The 16,213-nt window shown below is 46.2% G+C and overlaps 1 protein-coding gene and 4 long non-coding RNA genes across 9 annotated transcripts; 2 read left to right on the forward strand and 3 right to left on the reverse strand.

The window, feature by feature from the left end:
• Positions 1-33: 33 nt before the first annotated feature.
• Positions 34-3,462, reverse strand: LOC119138264 (peptidyl-prolyl cis-trans isomerase FKBP10-like). Its single transcript, XM_037278234.1, has 10 exons — positions 3,087-3,462; positions 2,758-2,903; positions 2,291-2,480; positions 1,978-2,123; positions 1,640-1,829; positions 1,425-1,570; positions 1,054-1,243; positions 811-953; positions 559-722; positions 34-418 (listed from the first exon to the last, which is right to left on the reverse strand). The coding sequence occupies exons 1-10, from the start codon at positions 3,278-3,280 to the stop codon at positions 230-232; spliced, it is 1,698 nt and encodes a 565-aa protein (XP_037134129.1). The 5' UTR covers positions 3,281-3,462; the 3' UTR covers positions 34-229.
• LOC119138386 lies at positions 311-698 on the forward strand. The gene is made up of 2 exons (XR_005101141.1): positions 311-444; positions 518-698. It is a non-coding gene; the product is annotated as an uncharacterized LOC119138386 (long non-coding RNA).
• A 4,786-nt stretch (positions 3,463-8,248) lies between the features above and the next one.
• Positions 8,249-9,739, forward strand: LOC119138371. The gene is made up of 3 exons (XR_005101125.1): positions 8,249-8,299; positions 8,362-8,831; positions 8,934-9,739. It is a non-coding gene; the product is annotated as an uncharacterized LOC119138371 (long non-coding RNA).
• Positions 9,740-12,258: 2,519 nt separating this feature from the next.
• On the reverse strand, positions 12,259-13,539 carry LOC119138369. 5 transcript variants are annotated; one of them, XR_005101119.1, is made up of 4 exons: positions 13,412-13,539; positions 12,876-13,315; positions 12,625-12,780; positions 12,259-12,390 (listed from the first exon to the last, which is right to left on the reverse strand). It is a non-coding gene; the product is annotated as an uncharacterized LOC119138369 (long non-coding RNA). The 5 variants fall into 5 exon arrangements; XR_005101122.1 differs by lacking the exons at positions 12,259-12,390; positions 12,625-12,780 and adding an exon at positions 12,419-12,589; XR_005101123.1 differs by lacking the exons at positions 12,259-12,390; positions 12,625-12,780 and having other exon boundaries at positions 12,884-13,312.
• A 246-nt stretch (positions 13,540-13,785) lies between these two features.
• LOC119138366 lies at positions 13,786-15,701 on the reverse strand. Its single transcript, XR_005101116.1, has 2 exons — positions 15,517-15,701; positions 13,786-13,967 (listed from the first exon to the last, which is right to left on the reverse strand). It is a non-coding gene; the product is annotated as an uncharacterized LOC119138366 (long non-coding RNA).
• Positions 15,702-16,213: the final 512 nt, after the last annotated feature.

The following is a 16,213-nucleotide window of genomic DNA, read 5'->3' on the forward strand; positions in this document are numbered from 1 at the left end:
TGGGGCTGTTATGTTGAAAATCAACTCCATTCGAATGGTTTGACTTTTAATGCGTCTGAAAAAGGACATTTCAAATCATGTAACTTTTACGGTGCTTGTTTTCTTCTGAAACAAAAAAGCCTGTCAACACAGAAGAAGACACACCCAAAAAAAACAAACAAAAAAGTCTGTCGTGTGCCCTTAACGTGTGTCCCTGAGACGACAAGAGGAAAGGCGGCGGCGCCACCTATCACAGCTCGTCGTGCTGCTCCCGCTCGTTGTCCTCATCCACCTTCAATTTGAGCTCTTCGGCTGTGATTTGGCCGTCTTTGTTTCGGTCCTGATTGGCGAACATGTCGGCGATCACCTGATCCGCCGCTATCCCGGGCTTTAGGCGACCTTTGCCCTCCGACACCTGCAGCTTGATGAATTCGGCAAACTGCGGAAACGCCGCGCAGGAGCTATGTGAGACTGAGGCGTTTCCACTTCACAAATATAAACTAGTAAGGTGCATTCAGCATTGGGATGTCATTTTTAGTCTACAGGAAGTGGTGGTACGTCAAAATGGCTGCCCATCACCTCTTCCTGTGGTACAGCTGCGTCCTTGTTGACGTCCATGGCCTGGAACAAATCTTCAGGTGTGTCCTGCAGCCACACGAAAAGGTAACCGGGCGGCACGCCCTTCTGCACGCCTACCATCTCAATCTCAAACACCAGCACGGCACTGCCCGGCACGCCCGTAGCTGAAACGGACAGAAGGCTGGGTTGATTTTTTTCTTTTCGATAGAAAAGGAAAACTATGCGGAGAAGTTATCAAACGGGTGCACTCGCCTCCTTTTTCTCCATGGCCCAAGTGAGGAGGGATGGTGACCCGTCTCCTCTCGCCCTCGCACATGCCCTGCAAGGCCTTGTCCAGCCCGTCAATCACCTTGTCCGCACCCAGCACCGCGTCCTGCATTCTCTCGTAATCGTGCCTGTCCCCAATCCAAATCATTGTCGCTTGTGTTTGTTAAAAAATACACAAATAAAATTAAACGGACACTTTGTAACCCCGCAAAAGTGGCATCGACTCACGAAGAGAAGAGGCGCGTGCCGTCCACTAGGGTGCAGTTATAGTGGTAGTGGACCAGGTCGTCCACCTCGCTAGTGTGGTTGCAGGCTTCAGGTCGGTGGAGGACCTGCACGTCCACCTTGTCGCTCGGGTTGTGGAAGTCAATGACGTGGATGTCGAAGACCAGCACGGCGGACGGCGGGATCACGTCGCCTGGGGAAACATGGAGCTTAGTTTTACAGTTGGAGATTTCCTTCAAATAATATTCTATATTGAATAAGAATTTTGGGGTGAAATATTGGTGACATACCTCCACTAGTCACAATTTTTAAGGCATCATAGGAGGCTTGCTATCATCTCTAAAACAAAAGACCCAATATTTGGTCGGAGGTACCTGCTCCCCCTTGCCCGTACGCCATGTGTGGCGGGATGATGACCCTCCTTCGCTCGCCCATGCAGACCCCCTGCAAAGCCTGGTCCATACCGGCGATCACGTAGCCCATCCCGATGTACGTGTTGTATGTAGTGTTCCTCTGGTAGCTGTTGGAACAGAGGCATGTTTTTCACGTTAAATAATTATGTGCCTCAGCTCAAAGGCTGTGAACTGACCTGGTGTCAAAGGTGACGCCGTTGAGGAAGGTTCCGTTGTAGTGGTAGCGGATGTAATCGCCCGCCACGGTCTTGCGTTCGCACAACTCGGGCACCTGCTGCTCTTCCACGGTGATGTTGTCTTTGGGGTTGTGGACGTCCACTAGCAGGACGTCAAACACCAGAGTAGCGTGGGGCGGAACCTCCACTCCTGATTCAATCGAATATGAATTTAATCATATGTATCTTACTTACAAAAAATTGGATCAACACGATTGTCGAGACTTCTCATTCCCCTCTCATGCAATGGACGAGTCCATCATCTTGCTGCACAAGTGCACATGAACATCATCATCTACCTGAGCCTTTTTCTCCGTAGCCTTTGAAAGGCGGGATGACGATATTGCGGATCTCGCCCACGCACATGCCCAGCAGGCCCTCATCCATGCCTTTGACCAGCCAGCCCTCGCCCACCAGGGAGTCGCGTGTCTGCTTCCGCACATAGCTGCGTGGGGCTCATACAAGCCAAAAAGTCAAACACAGAACAGACAACACCCCTGTGTGACAGAGTACAGACAGCACACAAGAGTGTCACTCGGACTGGAACGAGAAGCTCCTTCCCAACATTTTAAAGGGTGCACGGTGTCTCGCCCGCTCGGTGGCCGACTTCACCTGGAGTCGAAGGTGGAGCCATCCAGCAGGGTGCCGTTGTAGTGGTAACGCACAAAGTCGCTGCTCATTACTGAGCGCTTGCAGTCTTTGGGGGTGCTGATGGTTTTGGTGTGCACCAGATCAACTTTGTTCCACAAATCCAGCAGAAGGATCTCAAAGACCAGCGTAGTGTCCGGAGGGATTACATCACCTGCAGTCAGGAAGTCACTGATTTAGATTTATGTTTTTCAAAATCGTTTTATGAACTTTTCTCGATCTAATTTTGTGAGACTCACCAGTACATATATTTTTTAATACATTTATAAGTAATTATAAAAAAATAAAAAATAAATTATATGTATATATATTTATATATATGTATATATATTTATATGTATATATATATATTTATATATATATATACATATATATATATATATATATATATATATATATTATAACTTGTACTGTACACTAGTTGATAGTACCTGCTCCACTGCTACCGTAGGCCAAGTGCGGAGGGACGGTGATAATGCGCCGCTCGTTGACGCACATACCTAGTAGCCCTTTCTCTATGCCTGCGATCAGGCGACCCTCCCCGAGAAGGCCCACCTTGGCCGCCCCTCGCTGGTGGCTAAAAGGAGGAGGAGGAGGAGGAAGAAGGGGGGGGGGGGGGGGGGGGGGGGCGACATCATACGTGTCAAGTCCGAGCAGAAAAGTGCATCAACAACGCCATCTACCGCACAAAGTTGTAACTTGAAGAGCAACTCTTTTTAAGGAAAACTCAAATAGGAAAGAATAATGCGGATGCTCTTACCTGGAATCAAAAGTTTTTCCGTCGAGAAAAGTGGCGTTGTAGTGATACCGAACCTGATCTCCGTCTTGGGCTTGCCGCGTGCAAGTTGGGGGAATGAAGCGTCTGTCCACGACTACATCGCCAAGCGGATTGGGGTTGCACCCCACGAAACACACGAACAGGACGAAGACGGGGACGATGCAAGTGGCAAACATTGTCCTGATAAATGAACCCTTTAAAATATTTGTAATTGTTAAAAATAAACGGGATGTTAATTTCAGATAGAGGCCTTGTTGCACAAATGTGTGAGCTCCAGACGTAGACACCCTCCAGCAGGCTTCGAACCCAGCAGCGATTCCAAGGAAGGAATGTCGGATTTTTTGGGAGAAGGGGGGAGGCGTCTGTAGTCAAGACAGCGACTCGTAGAAAAGAGCGCGCTTCCGGAAAACAACTTCCGGTCACACAATAAAGTGAATTTATATCCTAATTTAGGATGCGGGTGTCAGACCTTCAACAGAGCTTTGGTAGTTTGATCGTCATTATCATCATCATATTTATTTAATTCTGCTTGTGATGATATTTCAAACTAAACAAATGTACCGTAAAATACTCATATATTTAAGATCTAAGAACCATATTGTAACTGAATTGAAAAGATATTTGCATTAAACTTTAATGATTAAAGAAAGAGCAATGAAAAAAAAGCAAATGGACATGTTCATTATGCGCTGGGTTACATACAAGTGAATGGGGGCACTGCCATCTTGTGGTAGCTTGGCGTCATTACATGAACCGTTTCATTGTAGAGTCAAAAGCCCATGTTTAATAATATAATAATTCAATTATATATAATATAAATTAAATATACATATACACATACATATATATATTATATAAATATATATTATATATACTATATTAATTAATTTGTTTATATATATAGTATTTATTATAATTATTCTTGTTTGTTATAATATTATTATTATAAATTATTTTTATTATTTTTATTAAATATAATTATATTATAATTTTAGATAATTTAATTCATATATATATAATTCATATATGATCAAACATGGGCTTTTGACTATCGTCAATAAAGCGGTTAATGTAATGACGCTAATCTACCACAAGACGGCAATGCCCCCATTCCCATGTTCGCTTCGTAAACTATAGTCAAAAGCCTGTATGTTTAATATCGTACAACGTACGTATTTATTTAATTCTGCTTATGTGATGATATTTTAAACTAAACAGATGTACAGTAAAGTACTCATATGTTTAAGTTCTAATAACCATATTGTAACCGAATTGAAATGACATTTACATTAAAGAAACAGCAATGATGAAAATAAAGGAAATGGACATGTTCATTTTACGCTGGGTACAAGTGAATGGGGGCACTGCCATCCTGCGGTAGCTTGGCGTCATTACACGAACAACTTCATAAAGTCAAAACCTGTATGTTTAATATTGTACGGCGTACGTTAAGCTCCCCAAACATTTGCCTTTTCTCGTGGAATACGTCCACAAAACGACGTTGGCTTTCCGAAAGGAGTGGAGTTTTTCTTTTGCGAGTTTGCCCACACAGTGGCAGACTATATTTGCGTCACTTTTCTTTCACAGTGGCCCGCAAATCAATTGTAGCACACCAAGCACAAAAGCACGTTTGAAATGTTGAAACAAGCATAAGACGTGTGGGGGCATCTCTTCTGTGAGAGAGGGAGTTATGTTTTGCTTTCCTTCTCTGACCGTTTGACTGAAAGAGCTTTGGTCACGCGAGCGAGCCATTTAGCCACAGATGCATGTATGTATTCAGCCATGTGGGAAACGGACAGAGAAGTTGACAGACAGAACGATTACGAAAATGGAAAACATTGAGCCGAAAACGGATGGAATGAAAATAAAGCCTTTGATGGCTCGCCTGGTGATTTCGAGTGTGCTTATGTCGGTTGTGAGGAGTTGGATCAGCGGTCTGTTCAACATCCCAAAATGTTGCAAGTGTGCATCAAACTGCTCGCCATCAGCGGCCGAGAGAGAGAGAGAGAGAGCGAGAGAGAGCGGCAGCTGTCACTTGAGTGCAATAATTGCAAAACGGTGGCGGCCTCCAAAGTTCTTATTTACATGAACAAATAAAGCAAACAAATTGTGTGTGTGTGTGTGTGTGTGTGTGTGTGTGTGTGTGTGTGTGTGTGTGTGTGTGTGTGTGTGTGTGTGTGTGTGTGTGTGTGTGTGTGTGTGTGTGTGTGTGTGTGTGTGTGTGTGTGTGTGTGTGTGTGTGTAATGATCCCTCCCGGACGCATTCCTCAATGACTCCTGCGGCAACCATGAGAGTGGATATTTGCCATCCATCCATGCCTTTGCCAACAGCAGTCATGAAGATGATGCAACATTGGCCTGCAGAAGGCTCGCAGGTGGTTGGAGGTGGTTCAGCTTTGCCTTTGTCCTCTGATGCAAAGTGGCGGCGGGGGCGGCAGTGCTGGCCCGATCGCCAAGTGACACTCGAGCCGTTTGAAGGCTTTGACTTCTGACGACGTTGTTGCTCAAGCCGGAGAGAAAAGGACGTTCCGTCCTTACGGTTGCCCTTCCAGACGTTTCCATTGCAAACGGCTTCAAAGTTGCTTGATTCCAATGACATCATACCTCGCCAAGAAACGAGAAAGGATTGTGTGCCAAAATCAAAGCAATCCACATATTTGTTTGTTTGTCTGTTTCTTTTGAATCCGCTTGAAAGAATGCGTGCTGATAGCGAGGTGATGTTACGCAACCGCTGGACGAAGGATAACAGTCAACTCAAGCATGATTTATTTTTCCAGATGGATGGGAAGTTCGGATGGGTACTTGATTGCGATCATCTTAGCGTGTTTTTTCCAGATCGATGGGAAGACGCGACGGGTACTTTACCGCGATCATTTGAGCGAGCGCGTTTTGCACCTTGGCCTGACTCGTTTGCCTGTTTGTCTCGAACTCTTGAACTATTTCACTGATGACGGGAGTAACAAAGTTGCTCGGTCGCCTTGCAACGACTTGGCGGCAGGCGCTTTGAGATCAAACGAAGCGCGCGTGGGCTGTGCGTGTCAAAGCGCCGTGACGTCACGCAGCTCGCGGGTAGCAGGAAGCGCTCGCGTCCGACACTCACTCCCATTCGCTTGTCGAGTCGGAGCAGCCCGCCAGCCAGCCAGCCCGCCAGCCAGCCAGCCAGCCAGCCCGCCAGCCAGCCCGCCCGCCAGCCCGCCAGCCAGCCAGCCAGCCCGCCCGCCAGCCAGCCCGCCCGCCAGCCAGCCCGCCGTCAAGCCATCGGCCACCAGCCAGCCAGCGACGTCAGCATGAAGCTCGTGACAATCATCTTGCTCTTGTGCGTCCACACGGCAGGTAGGACAACACCTTTTTACGCTTTGCAGTCCGATCGATGTCAGTTGAATGAAGTTGGTGACAATTGGCGAAGCGTCGAGCCGCCATTTTCAAGGAGCGTGCCACATGTTGAAGCCATTCAATTGATTGTCATCGCAAGTTGGTCCAAAGCGATGTTGATTTGAAAAAGGCCCACGTTGTTGCGACGCCTGCAATGTTTTGCGACTTCCTTTTGCCAATTGCATTTGGATGGATGGATTTGGATCTGTCATATTGTTTTGATACTTTTGGCCAGCTCTAATCTCCTCGTACAACGAAAAAAGGCATTCTGAGGGCAAAATGGCTCGGCACAAGAAAGCTCGATGCTCCAATCTATCTTGGGCCTTGAAGTAGCTTTGTGTCTGTACAATGGTTGCTGGGCGTCCTTTTAGTACACAGTGCGAGTAAGAGCATGCGCATGCGCTGGCCACCTCTGCTTTTCCAGATCTAAATGAATGCAAAGGCGTGAAGAAGGAGGTGGTGTTCTGCGATTCTGCGGACAACCTCGAAATAAAGACCCCCAGTCCTGAATACGCGTGGCACTTCGGAACACCCGACGGAGAGCTCCCAAGTGAACTGACCCCAGACGAGTCAAAGAACTTGAAGGGCATCCTGGCCGCAAAGCACACTGGCGTGTACTTGGCCATCAAAACTGATAAATCACAGACGGACAAGTTCACCATCATTGTGGATGCCAGTAAGTCGCACGACTATCGTCCGAGATGGCTGCTTTTGGTGGAAAAACACCAGCGCTCGCTCGCTCGTGTGCAGCTCCAATTCAGCAAGATCGGCTGAGGAGACGTGATGGATGTTTGGAAAAGCCTCATTTGATTTTGCCCGCAAATTGAAAAGCGAGCGAGTCACTTGACGAGTCCATCTGCGCGTGGCGCCGCCCGTCCGCCGCCGTCTTTGTGATTTGACCGCCTGCGCTTGGACTTTGCTACCGCGCTGAATAACTCGATACAACTGTTTTGGGCTTTTTCAGAATCCTGCAACGCAGGCAGTGAATGCATCGTCAAGCCTGGTGACTCCATCAAATTGGATTCCGCAGGCGCAATTGAGGCTGTCAGCTGGGAGTTTGAAGCACTCGGTAGTACCACTAGTGTTGAGATCACTGACAGTGATAAGCCCAAGTTTCATCTCGAATCCACCTTCAAGAAACAGTTGGGCCTCTTCAACGTGCAAAAAGCTGAAAGCGGGAAATACCGGACCAAGAAAACAAGTGGCAGCACCGCAGTTAACGAGTTTCCAGTCTCCGTCTATGGTAAGTTTGCCTCTCGCGCTCGCTCCTTTCACTCACTTGTTGGAAGTCTCGAGGTAGCCGCTCAAACAATTCAGGGAGCACAACGGCAGGCATTGAAAAAGAGAGCTGCCTGCCGCTGCCGCCATTTGCTTCTCGGTTCTTAAGTGTCGCGCTGTTGAGACATCTGCTTGATCGATGCGCCGGTTAAAAAGGGCCGACTTTTGTTGAAGGGCCACCCTCTCTGACGTCTGAGTGCATTTCATCCGTTGGATGATGAGATCTCGAGGGGGCCCTTGGAAAATGCAAGCGGGACCCCAATTTGCACATGCCCGCCCTTGAAATAGACTCTCTATCCCAACAGCTCCCGTCTCCGGTGTCACAGTCAAGGGAGGGGGCTGCGATGGGAAATTAGAGTGCCAGTTCACCGGTGATGCCAAAACCCCCGTCAAATGGACCAAGGACGGAAATCTGCTGACTCCTGAAGGGAAAACGTTGACCGTCGGGACGGGGGCGCCTGCCTCCGGTAAGTACGCCTGCAAGGTCCTGGGCCACCACAGCGCCGATCCGGTGACTAGCGCCACCTTTCCCTACACCTCCGCAGGTGAGTAAGGAAAGCACCATCCCAGAAAAATTGCAAAGCGCGACTTCGCCTGTTTTTGACAGTTTCCACGGTCAGCATCAAACGGAGCGCCAGTGTCCTCACGTGTGTCGCCGACGGTGCCGTCAAGCGCTTTGAGTGGCTGACGTTCGGAAACGTGGCTGTCTCAGAAAGCGACGGCGCAGTGGGCAGTGACCCGTCCCAGTTCACTTTGGACGCCAAGGCCAAAGGCCAGTTCATTTGCAAGGTCACCGCCTGCGATGACAAGAACATCAACTCCCCGTCCTTCGCCGTCAGCGGAGTCAAGGACGCCTCCGGTAGCACCGGCACGGACCAGGACAACAGTCCGAGTGAGTACTTGCATGTCAGTGGATCAAGCCCCGCCCCGCCCAGCCGCCAATGTTTGCCATCTTTGCTCCAGGACCAACCGCAGCCACCCAGGGCGCGTCCTGCTCTGTCGCTCTGCTGGTGATAAGCGTCCTCATTGAGCTCTACGTGGTGATGATGATGTAGACCGAGGCCGGCCGGCCGGCGGGTGAGTCGCCATTTTCCTTCCGTCCACCGTGGCTGCGCTGCGCTGCGCTGCGCTGCGCTGCGCTGCCTTGCCCAACCGGCGGCTGTGTCTGCTTTTCCTCAGACGAGAGATCCTGGAGGCGAGCGGCCATTTTTCTTTTTTCATTCATTCAGCAATAAAAAAAATTCATTCATCAGCAATAAGAAGAGCGAAAAAAAAGCACAAAACACAGAAAGCAGCGGCTCGGGAGAAGCGGGAAGGCGGCGGCGTTGACGGCGGCACGAGACCCTGGCGCAATGGAAAACCTGGTCCATCTGGCGTCCATCTGGCGTCCATCTGGCGCGAGTGAGGGCACGCCTGAGCGGTTGGCCTTGGACTTGTTTGTGGTAGGGGAAGGGCCGAGAGTGAAGCGGGAAAGCTTTTTTTTTCTTATTCAATTTGCTTCTACTTCTTCCATTTATCAGGATTTACAATGGATGATGTCACTCACCGACCGTTAGCATTGGGGAGGGAGGTTGGCAAATGCTCCGGAAGGTGGTCAACGCGATTGGGTGAATGAATTGCGCGGTGCAACTTTTGGTTGGTCTTCAATTTACTCCATTTATTTGCATGCTTACTACTGGAGTTATTATCAATTTATGATATTTATGATGTGGTTTACAATGGATGATGTCACTCAACTTTAGCATTGGGGAGGGAGGGAGGTTGTCAAACGTTTTGTTTGGACGCGCTGGCAGGTGGTCAACGTGATTGGGTGGGTGAATTGGATGGTGCAACTTTTGCATTTGCTTTCAACGAACGCAGCATTGCGAGGGATGGCGTCGCATTTGACGGCGGTGCAATTGTGCGAAGGCATTGCGTGAGTTTTGATGGTGCAACTTTGCCTTGGTGTCATGTGTCCACTGGAAACCACAATAAAGTCTTCATTCAACTTGGTGGTGGTGGTGCTGTTTGATGTCAATGGCGCCGTCAACGGGGCGATGCATTGCGGGCCGCCGTTTCAACAGATGGAGGAGACGAGCAGAGATTGAATGGCCCGCCGCCTCCGCAGCGATTCATGGAAGAAACTTCCTGAGAAGATCGAATGGCCCGCCGCCGCCATGGAAGAAACTCTCGTGCAAGCGCTTTGCAATCAGACAGGTGGCATTTTTCTATCCAACTTTCTTGCGTGAGACTTTTTTTTGGTGTCTTTTTTGCCCAGAGACAGGTGGGAGTTTGGTTTCAAACGTTCTTGCATGCGCTTTTCAATCAAATTGAAGACTTTTGTCTTTTTTGCCAAACGACAGGTGGCATTTTTGGATCCAACTTTCTTGCATGCGCTCTTCAATCAAACGGAAGGGACTTTTTCTCCTTTGCAGTCTGCTCCACATATCGTACTGTACGTTTCAGCCACTCACTCACACGTGATGGCAAAATTCAAGTCGCTGCTTTGCGTCCCCTCGCCACCACCGCTAGAGGGCGGCGGAGCACATTGACGCTGGCTCAGCGCTTCAATTCACCAACCCATTTAGGAGTTCGAACGAGTTAGAAAGAAAATACTAATTTAAGAAAAATACAAATATTTTTTTCGGTGATTGCAGGTCCACCAAATTGCCCCCCACTCCCCCAACTGTTGCCCTAGGCCAGTGTTTCCCAACCTTTCTTCATTCACGGCACACCTTTTCGTTGGAAAAAATCTCTCTGTTAAGCTCCTATATTATAATCAGTTATATGATATAACTGATTATAACAATTTACCGGTCGATTTACGCTCCTACCCTCACCTATGGTCACGAGCTATGGGTCGTGACCGAAAGAACGAGATCCCGGATACAAGCGGCCGAAATGAGTTTTCTCCGCAGGATGTCCGGGCTCTCCCTTAGAGATAGGGTGAGAAGTTCGGTCATCCGGGAGAGACTCGGAGTAGAGTCGCTGCTCCTCCACGTTGAGAGGAGCCAGATGAGGTGGCTCGGGCATCTCATCAGGAAGCCTCCTGGACGCCTCCCTGGGGAGGTGTTCCGGGCATGTCCCACCGGTAGGAGACCCCGGGGACGACCCAGGACGCGCTGGAGAGACTATGTCTCTCAGCTGGCCTGGGAACGCCTTGGGATCCCCCGGGATGAGCTAGATGAAGTGGCTGGGGAGAGGGAAGTCTGGGAGTCCCTCCTGAAGCTGCTGCCCCCGCGACCCGACCCCGGATAAGCGGAAGAAGATGGATGGATGGATGGATGGATGGATGATTATAACAATAACAATAATAATTAGAAAAAAAACGATATATAAATGATATATTTGCATACATATATATGTATAAACAAATTAATTAATATATCATATATAATATATAGTATATACATATATAATTATATATGTGTATATGTATATTTAATTAATATTATATATATAATTTAATTAATATATTATTAAACATGGGCTTTTGACTCTACAATGAAACGGTTCATGTAATGACGCCAAGCTACCGCAAGATGGCAGTGCCTCCATTCACTTGTATGTAACCGAGCGTAAAATGAACATGTTCATTTCCATTTCTTTATTGCTCTTTCTTTAATGTAAATATCATTTCAGTTCAATTACAATATGGTTATTAGAACTTCAACATATGAGTAGTTTACTGTACATTTTTTTTGTTTAAAAAAACCACATAAGTAGAAGTAAATAAATACGTACGTCGTACGATATTAAATATACAGGCTTTTGACTCGATAGTTTATGAAGCGGTTCATGCAATGACGCCAAGCTACCGCAAGATGGCAGTGCCCCCATTCACCTGTATGTAAGCCAGCGTAAAATGAACATGTCCATTTTTCCTTTTCATCTTTGCTCTTTCTTTAATGTGACCAGACGTTCTCTATTTACCGGACATGTCCTACTTTTGAGCTCTAATAAATTTTTGGGGGGTTAAAAAAAAAATATATATATATATAATATATATAGTCTATGTCCAATACACTACCAAAATAAAAAAGGCCGAATTTCTCCGTCTACATGACAAAATGGTTTATAACTTTACCCGGTGTTCGGGAGACTATGGTTCAAGCCCCGCAGAAAGCAGTCTTTGAGTTAAAGTTGGAATAGTGTGAGACTCGAACTCGTTTCTCCCGAACATAATGCAAAATTTGTATCCACCTCACTATTGAGACATCTGCAATACAGCGGTAATTTGGTAATTTTATCTAAATTTGAGCAAATCGAAAATTAATAAAACCGCCAAAATTCCCTGGCAAAATGGTTTTTAACTTTACCCAGTGTTCGGGAGATCATGGTTCGAGCCCCACACAAAGAAGTCTCTGAGCTAAAGTTGGAATAGTGTAAGACTCGAACTCGGTTCTCCCGAACATAAGGCGAAAGATTTACCCACTACCCATATGAGTGTTTTGCAATTCAAAAGTAATTTGGTGGTTTTATCTATTTCGTGAGACATATCCTATGAATACATAAGAAAACTAATTTTCTACTTTCTGTCTCCAGGTGTCAATCTTCAAAACGACCCCGTCATGGCCGACTTTCTGTGAGTTTTAAAGTCGACTCTTTCAATTGACTGCTTCTAATTGTCTTCTCATTTCAGTCCACAGGCCTGCATCTGTAACAAAGGAAGCAGATTGACTGCAAAATGGCACAAATATTATTAGCAAGTAATCTTATCAAATTAACTAAATCAAGCAGTTTTTCTTTGTCTGCAGGGTCCAAGATGGCCGACTTGCAGTCCTCGCATGGCTTCATGAGACGCTTGCAGGTCTACTCTTGCTCAACACGTTGCCAAGCCCAATTTGCTTGTTAGGCTGGAAACGTAAAAGCAGAATGGTTGTAACGTTACCGTGTCTTTCAGACCAGCAAGCTGTGGTTGGAGACACGTCCGGTGCTGGCCTCATGCCTCACTGGTGAAACACGCACTCGTCCAAATGTTTGACATGTCAAACATTTCTGCATGTTCTTTCTTTTGTCCACTAGGTGGTGCCAAAGGACCAAGTTTCTGCAGCATGGAACCTGTGGTATAATCAACCTCTTGTCCGACGTGCTGACAGGTGACAACTTACTACAAACTTGGCATTGTTAAAAATCACTTACCTGCTTTATTTTTTTATGCCTCCCTCTTCCTGCAGAGCAGTTTCCAGTAAGGATGCAGTTGGAAAATCTGCCACCTGTTTGCAAAAGGAGCAAGCCCTCCAAAACCATGCAGAGGTTCCTCAAGGCTGCCTCCATTTTCAGAGTTGACTCTCAAATAAAATGTACTAAATGGCAGCTTGATGTCTCCCTTGTTTGTGTTGTGTGCAAGTGTCCACTCTGGAGTTTTGACATTTCAGGAACTCTGCCTGTGCACCAGCGACCAGCTGCTTCCAGTCTACAGTTAAAAATAAAACCAGTAAAGTTGAATGGAGTTGTTGTTTCAATGTTCCTTTTTCTTTACAGGCAGAGGTGACAAATCCTGGTCCACAAAGTGCAAAGCCAGCCACAGCTATTCCTGTGAGCTAGTTAACCTGGATCGGTGCTGCCTGAAGAGCCCTCTGCTGGTTAGAGAAGGAAAGTAAATGACATCTTAGCAAACATGTTTGAAAATTTTAATCAGTTTTTTTTTGTGTACAGTGTGGAGCACCATCAAGTACCTGCTCGCAGCGGAAGCTGAGGACCAGAGCAAAGCTGCATACTAGCAGCACTTTGGTTTTCTTGTTACTTATTCAGCTCTAAGGCAACCTGAGAAGTGAGGCACTTTAAATGCTCATCTTTATTCCAATAATTTGTCTCCTATTTTCTAACAGTCAGCAAGGAACAAAATCAACTTCTTGGGTCATGCTGCAAGGAACAAAATCAGCTTCCGGGTCATGCAGCCTGCAATACTCTGTGCCATGAACAACTCTACTTGCTCACTGGTATGTTTCATGCCAAAACATTTTCTGCACAAAATGTTGACTAGGCTTTACTTGCAACCTCTTTTTTTTTTTTTTTTTTTTTTTTCTTTTTTTTTTTTTTCTTTGGCTCAGGTCCAGGCATGGAGTACCACTCGTCCCGCTGGCCGACCACTCGTCTCTCTGGCTGACCACTTACCCACTCGTCTCTCTGGCTGACCACTTCACCACTCCTCCCTCTGGCCGACCACTTCACCACTCGGCAACGAGCAGACTGCCAGCCAACTTGTTACTTTGTTGTGATTGAATGTTTACTCTGTGAAAGAAATAAAGCTTTATTACAAATAACAAACTTTCAACTCTTCATTTTCAAACATCACAACTTAAACTTTAAAACAAAACTAAAAATTTTCTCTCCAAAAAAATGTACATTTTTTTCCCCCCACCCATAATATTTCTGGTTTTTTTTTTTTTTTACGGATTTTTTTCTGGTGAAATGTTTTGAGAAAGGGGGTGGAACCGTGAGGAATACTGCTTCATGATTGGCTGAGAGCTCTAAAACTGGGTGGAGCAATGAGAATAAAAGGCTGTGGTTGGTTGAAAGGTGGGCGTGAATATGCAAATGAGGTGCTCTGTGATTGGTTGCATTATGAGTGGGCGAGGTTTTTCTTGAAATGAAGCGATATGATTGGTCAAATGTGCATATGCTGCATTCCGATTGGCTTTCAGAAAGTGGGCGTGGTTATGCAAATGTTCCACCAAGACGTGATTGGTCAGGCTGAATTTGGGCGGGCAAAGTGGCACTTAGTTCTGGAAGGCTCTTTTCAGCTGTGAGTTGAGTGTTTGCCTTCAGCCACTGAACAGACCCAAGTGTTTGACTGCTTCTCTCTGTCTCCACATGACTCAAAGTGACTTTGACTCATGTGGAGACAGAGAGAAGAAGTCAAAGCCTTGGGTCTGTTCCAGTGATGCTCACCTCAAGGCTGAAAACTAGTGTCCATAGTAGTGGTTTTGGAAGTGTCCAACTCAAGACTTCAAACAGTACTTTGCCAATGCAGTGACCACCAAGCATGAAAGACTTCAAATGAGCAAATTTGCTCATAAATCACAAAGAGTCACATTGAACAATTTAGTGAATAGAAAAGCAGTCTAAAAAGGCCCTGCCTCCATGGAGGCAGATTAAGTGCTTGATGAGCTCAGGTATGATGTCACTTACTTCTCATGGCAGGCACTAGGGGGAAGGTGAGCACATGCAAACAGTGCAAACATCTCTCACTGGGACAAAACCGAAGCGCCAGGTACTCCACAGTACCACCACCACCACCACCACCACTTGGGTTTTGTGAGAGATGTCAGCTGCTTGCATGTGCTCACCTTCTCCCTGGTGTGCCATGACAATATGACATCGCACATCAGCTCCTCAAGCACATAACACTACCAACTAACATACATACCTTATACACCATTTTTTTTTTTTAGATTTATATATTTTTTTAAATTCAAGTCATAATAATTGAAGAACAAAGTGGTCCACTTTCACTTTTCATGTGTGCCAACTATGATAAAAAATATACTTTTTAAGTTAAAATGCAAGTACATTTTTCAAAACTATACTTCTTACATTGACATGTAACTTTAACCATTGTAGAGCAATTATTTTGTTTCTTTTCACTGTGGCCCAAATAAACAACAGAACATAATTCATTTGGGAAATGACCAATTAAAATGTCCATTGATAACATTTTGGACTAATATTTTAAGTCATGTATGACACGACCTTCTATATTTAAGATTAGGAGGCAAACGTTAAAGTCCACCTTGCTAGTCGGCAGAGGCATAATGCCAGATGGAAAATGGGGAGGTACCTTTCGAGATATGCAGATAGACGACCAGTAGCCGACGTGAAGTCTCCAGTCTTCAAGTTTGGACATGGGAAAATATAGAAAACCAACGTTCAAGTCAAACGCTTTCCTTGATTATCCATTGATTGACAGCCGAGTGAGTGCTACTCGTTGGGCATGCTAGCTAAAGCTCCACCTCTTGTTTCACGAGAGCTAGCGAGTTCCCACTGACGTAACGACTAACAAATATTCTCCTTTCCTAATAGTGTCCGAGTGACGTCACTGATCAAACAGCCAATCAGGAAGTGGGGCTGAGGGCGGGTGTGGCACTTCTCACTTTCAGTTAAGCTTTGACCATGATTTTTCCCTAATGAAGTGGCCTGTTGTTAGGTACATCTGAAAATGGTGGTGTACCTAATGGCGTGTCCGAGCGACGTCACAGATCAAACAGCCAATCAGGAGGTGGGGATGAGGGTGGGTGTGGCACTTATCACTTTCAGTTAAACTTTGACCATGATTTTTCCCTAATATAGTGGCCTATTAGGTACACCTGAAAATGGCGGTGTACCTAATGGAGTGTCCGAGTGACGTCACAGATCAAACAGCCAATTAGAAAGTGTGTGTGTGTGTGGGGGGGGGGGACGATTCGTTAAGCGATTCCAATTTTTTATTGTCACATAAAAGGCATACAACTTTTTTCTCATATTTACAAAATAGAGAG

This window comes from Syngnathus acus, chromosome 19, assembly GCF_901709675.1.
Source record: "Syngnathus acus chromosome 19, fSynAcu1.2, whole genome shotgun sequence".
NCBI classification, from domain to species: Eukaryota; Metazoa; Chordata; class Actinopteri; order Syngnathiformes; family Syngnathidae; genus Syngnathus; species Syngnathus acus.

What these genes read in the sequence shown, in the direction of transcription:
- LOC119138264 (XM_037278234.1), bottom strand. Translation starts at nt 3,280, where the DNA reads ATGTTTGCCACTTGCATCGTCCCCGTCTTCGTCCTGTTCGTGTGTTTC. An exon ending in GGCTCCACCTTCGACTCCAG is followed by an intron (nt 2,124 to 2,290) that starts GTGAAGTCGGCC and finishes AGCCCCACGCAG; the next exon opens with CTATGTGCGGAAGCAGACAC. An exon ending in GGCACGCGCCTCTTCTCTTC is followed by an intron (nt 954 to 1,053) that starts GTGAGTCGATGC and finishes GATTGGGGACAG; the next exon opens with GCACGATTACGAGAGAATGC.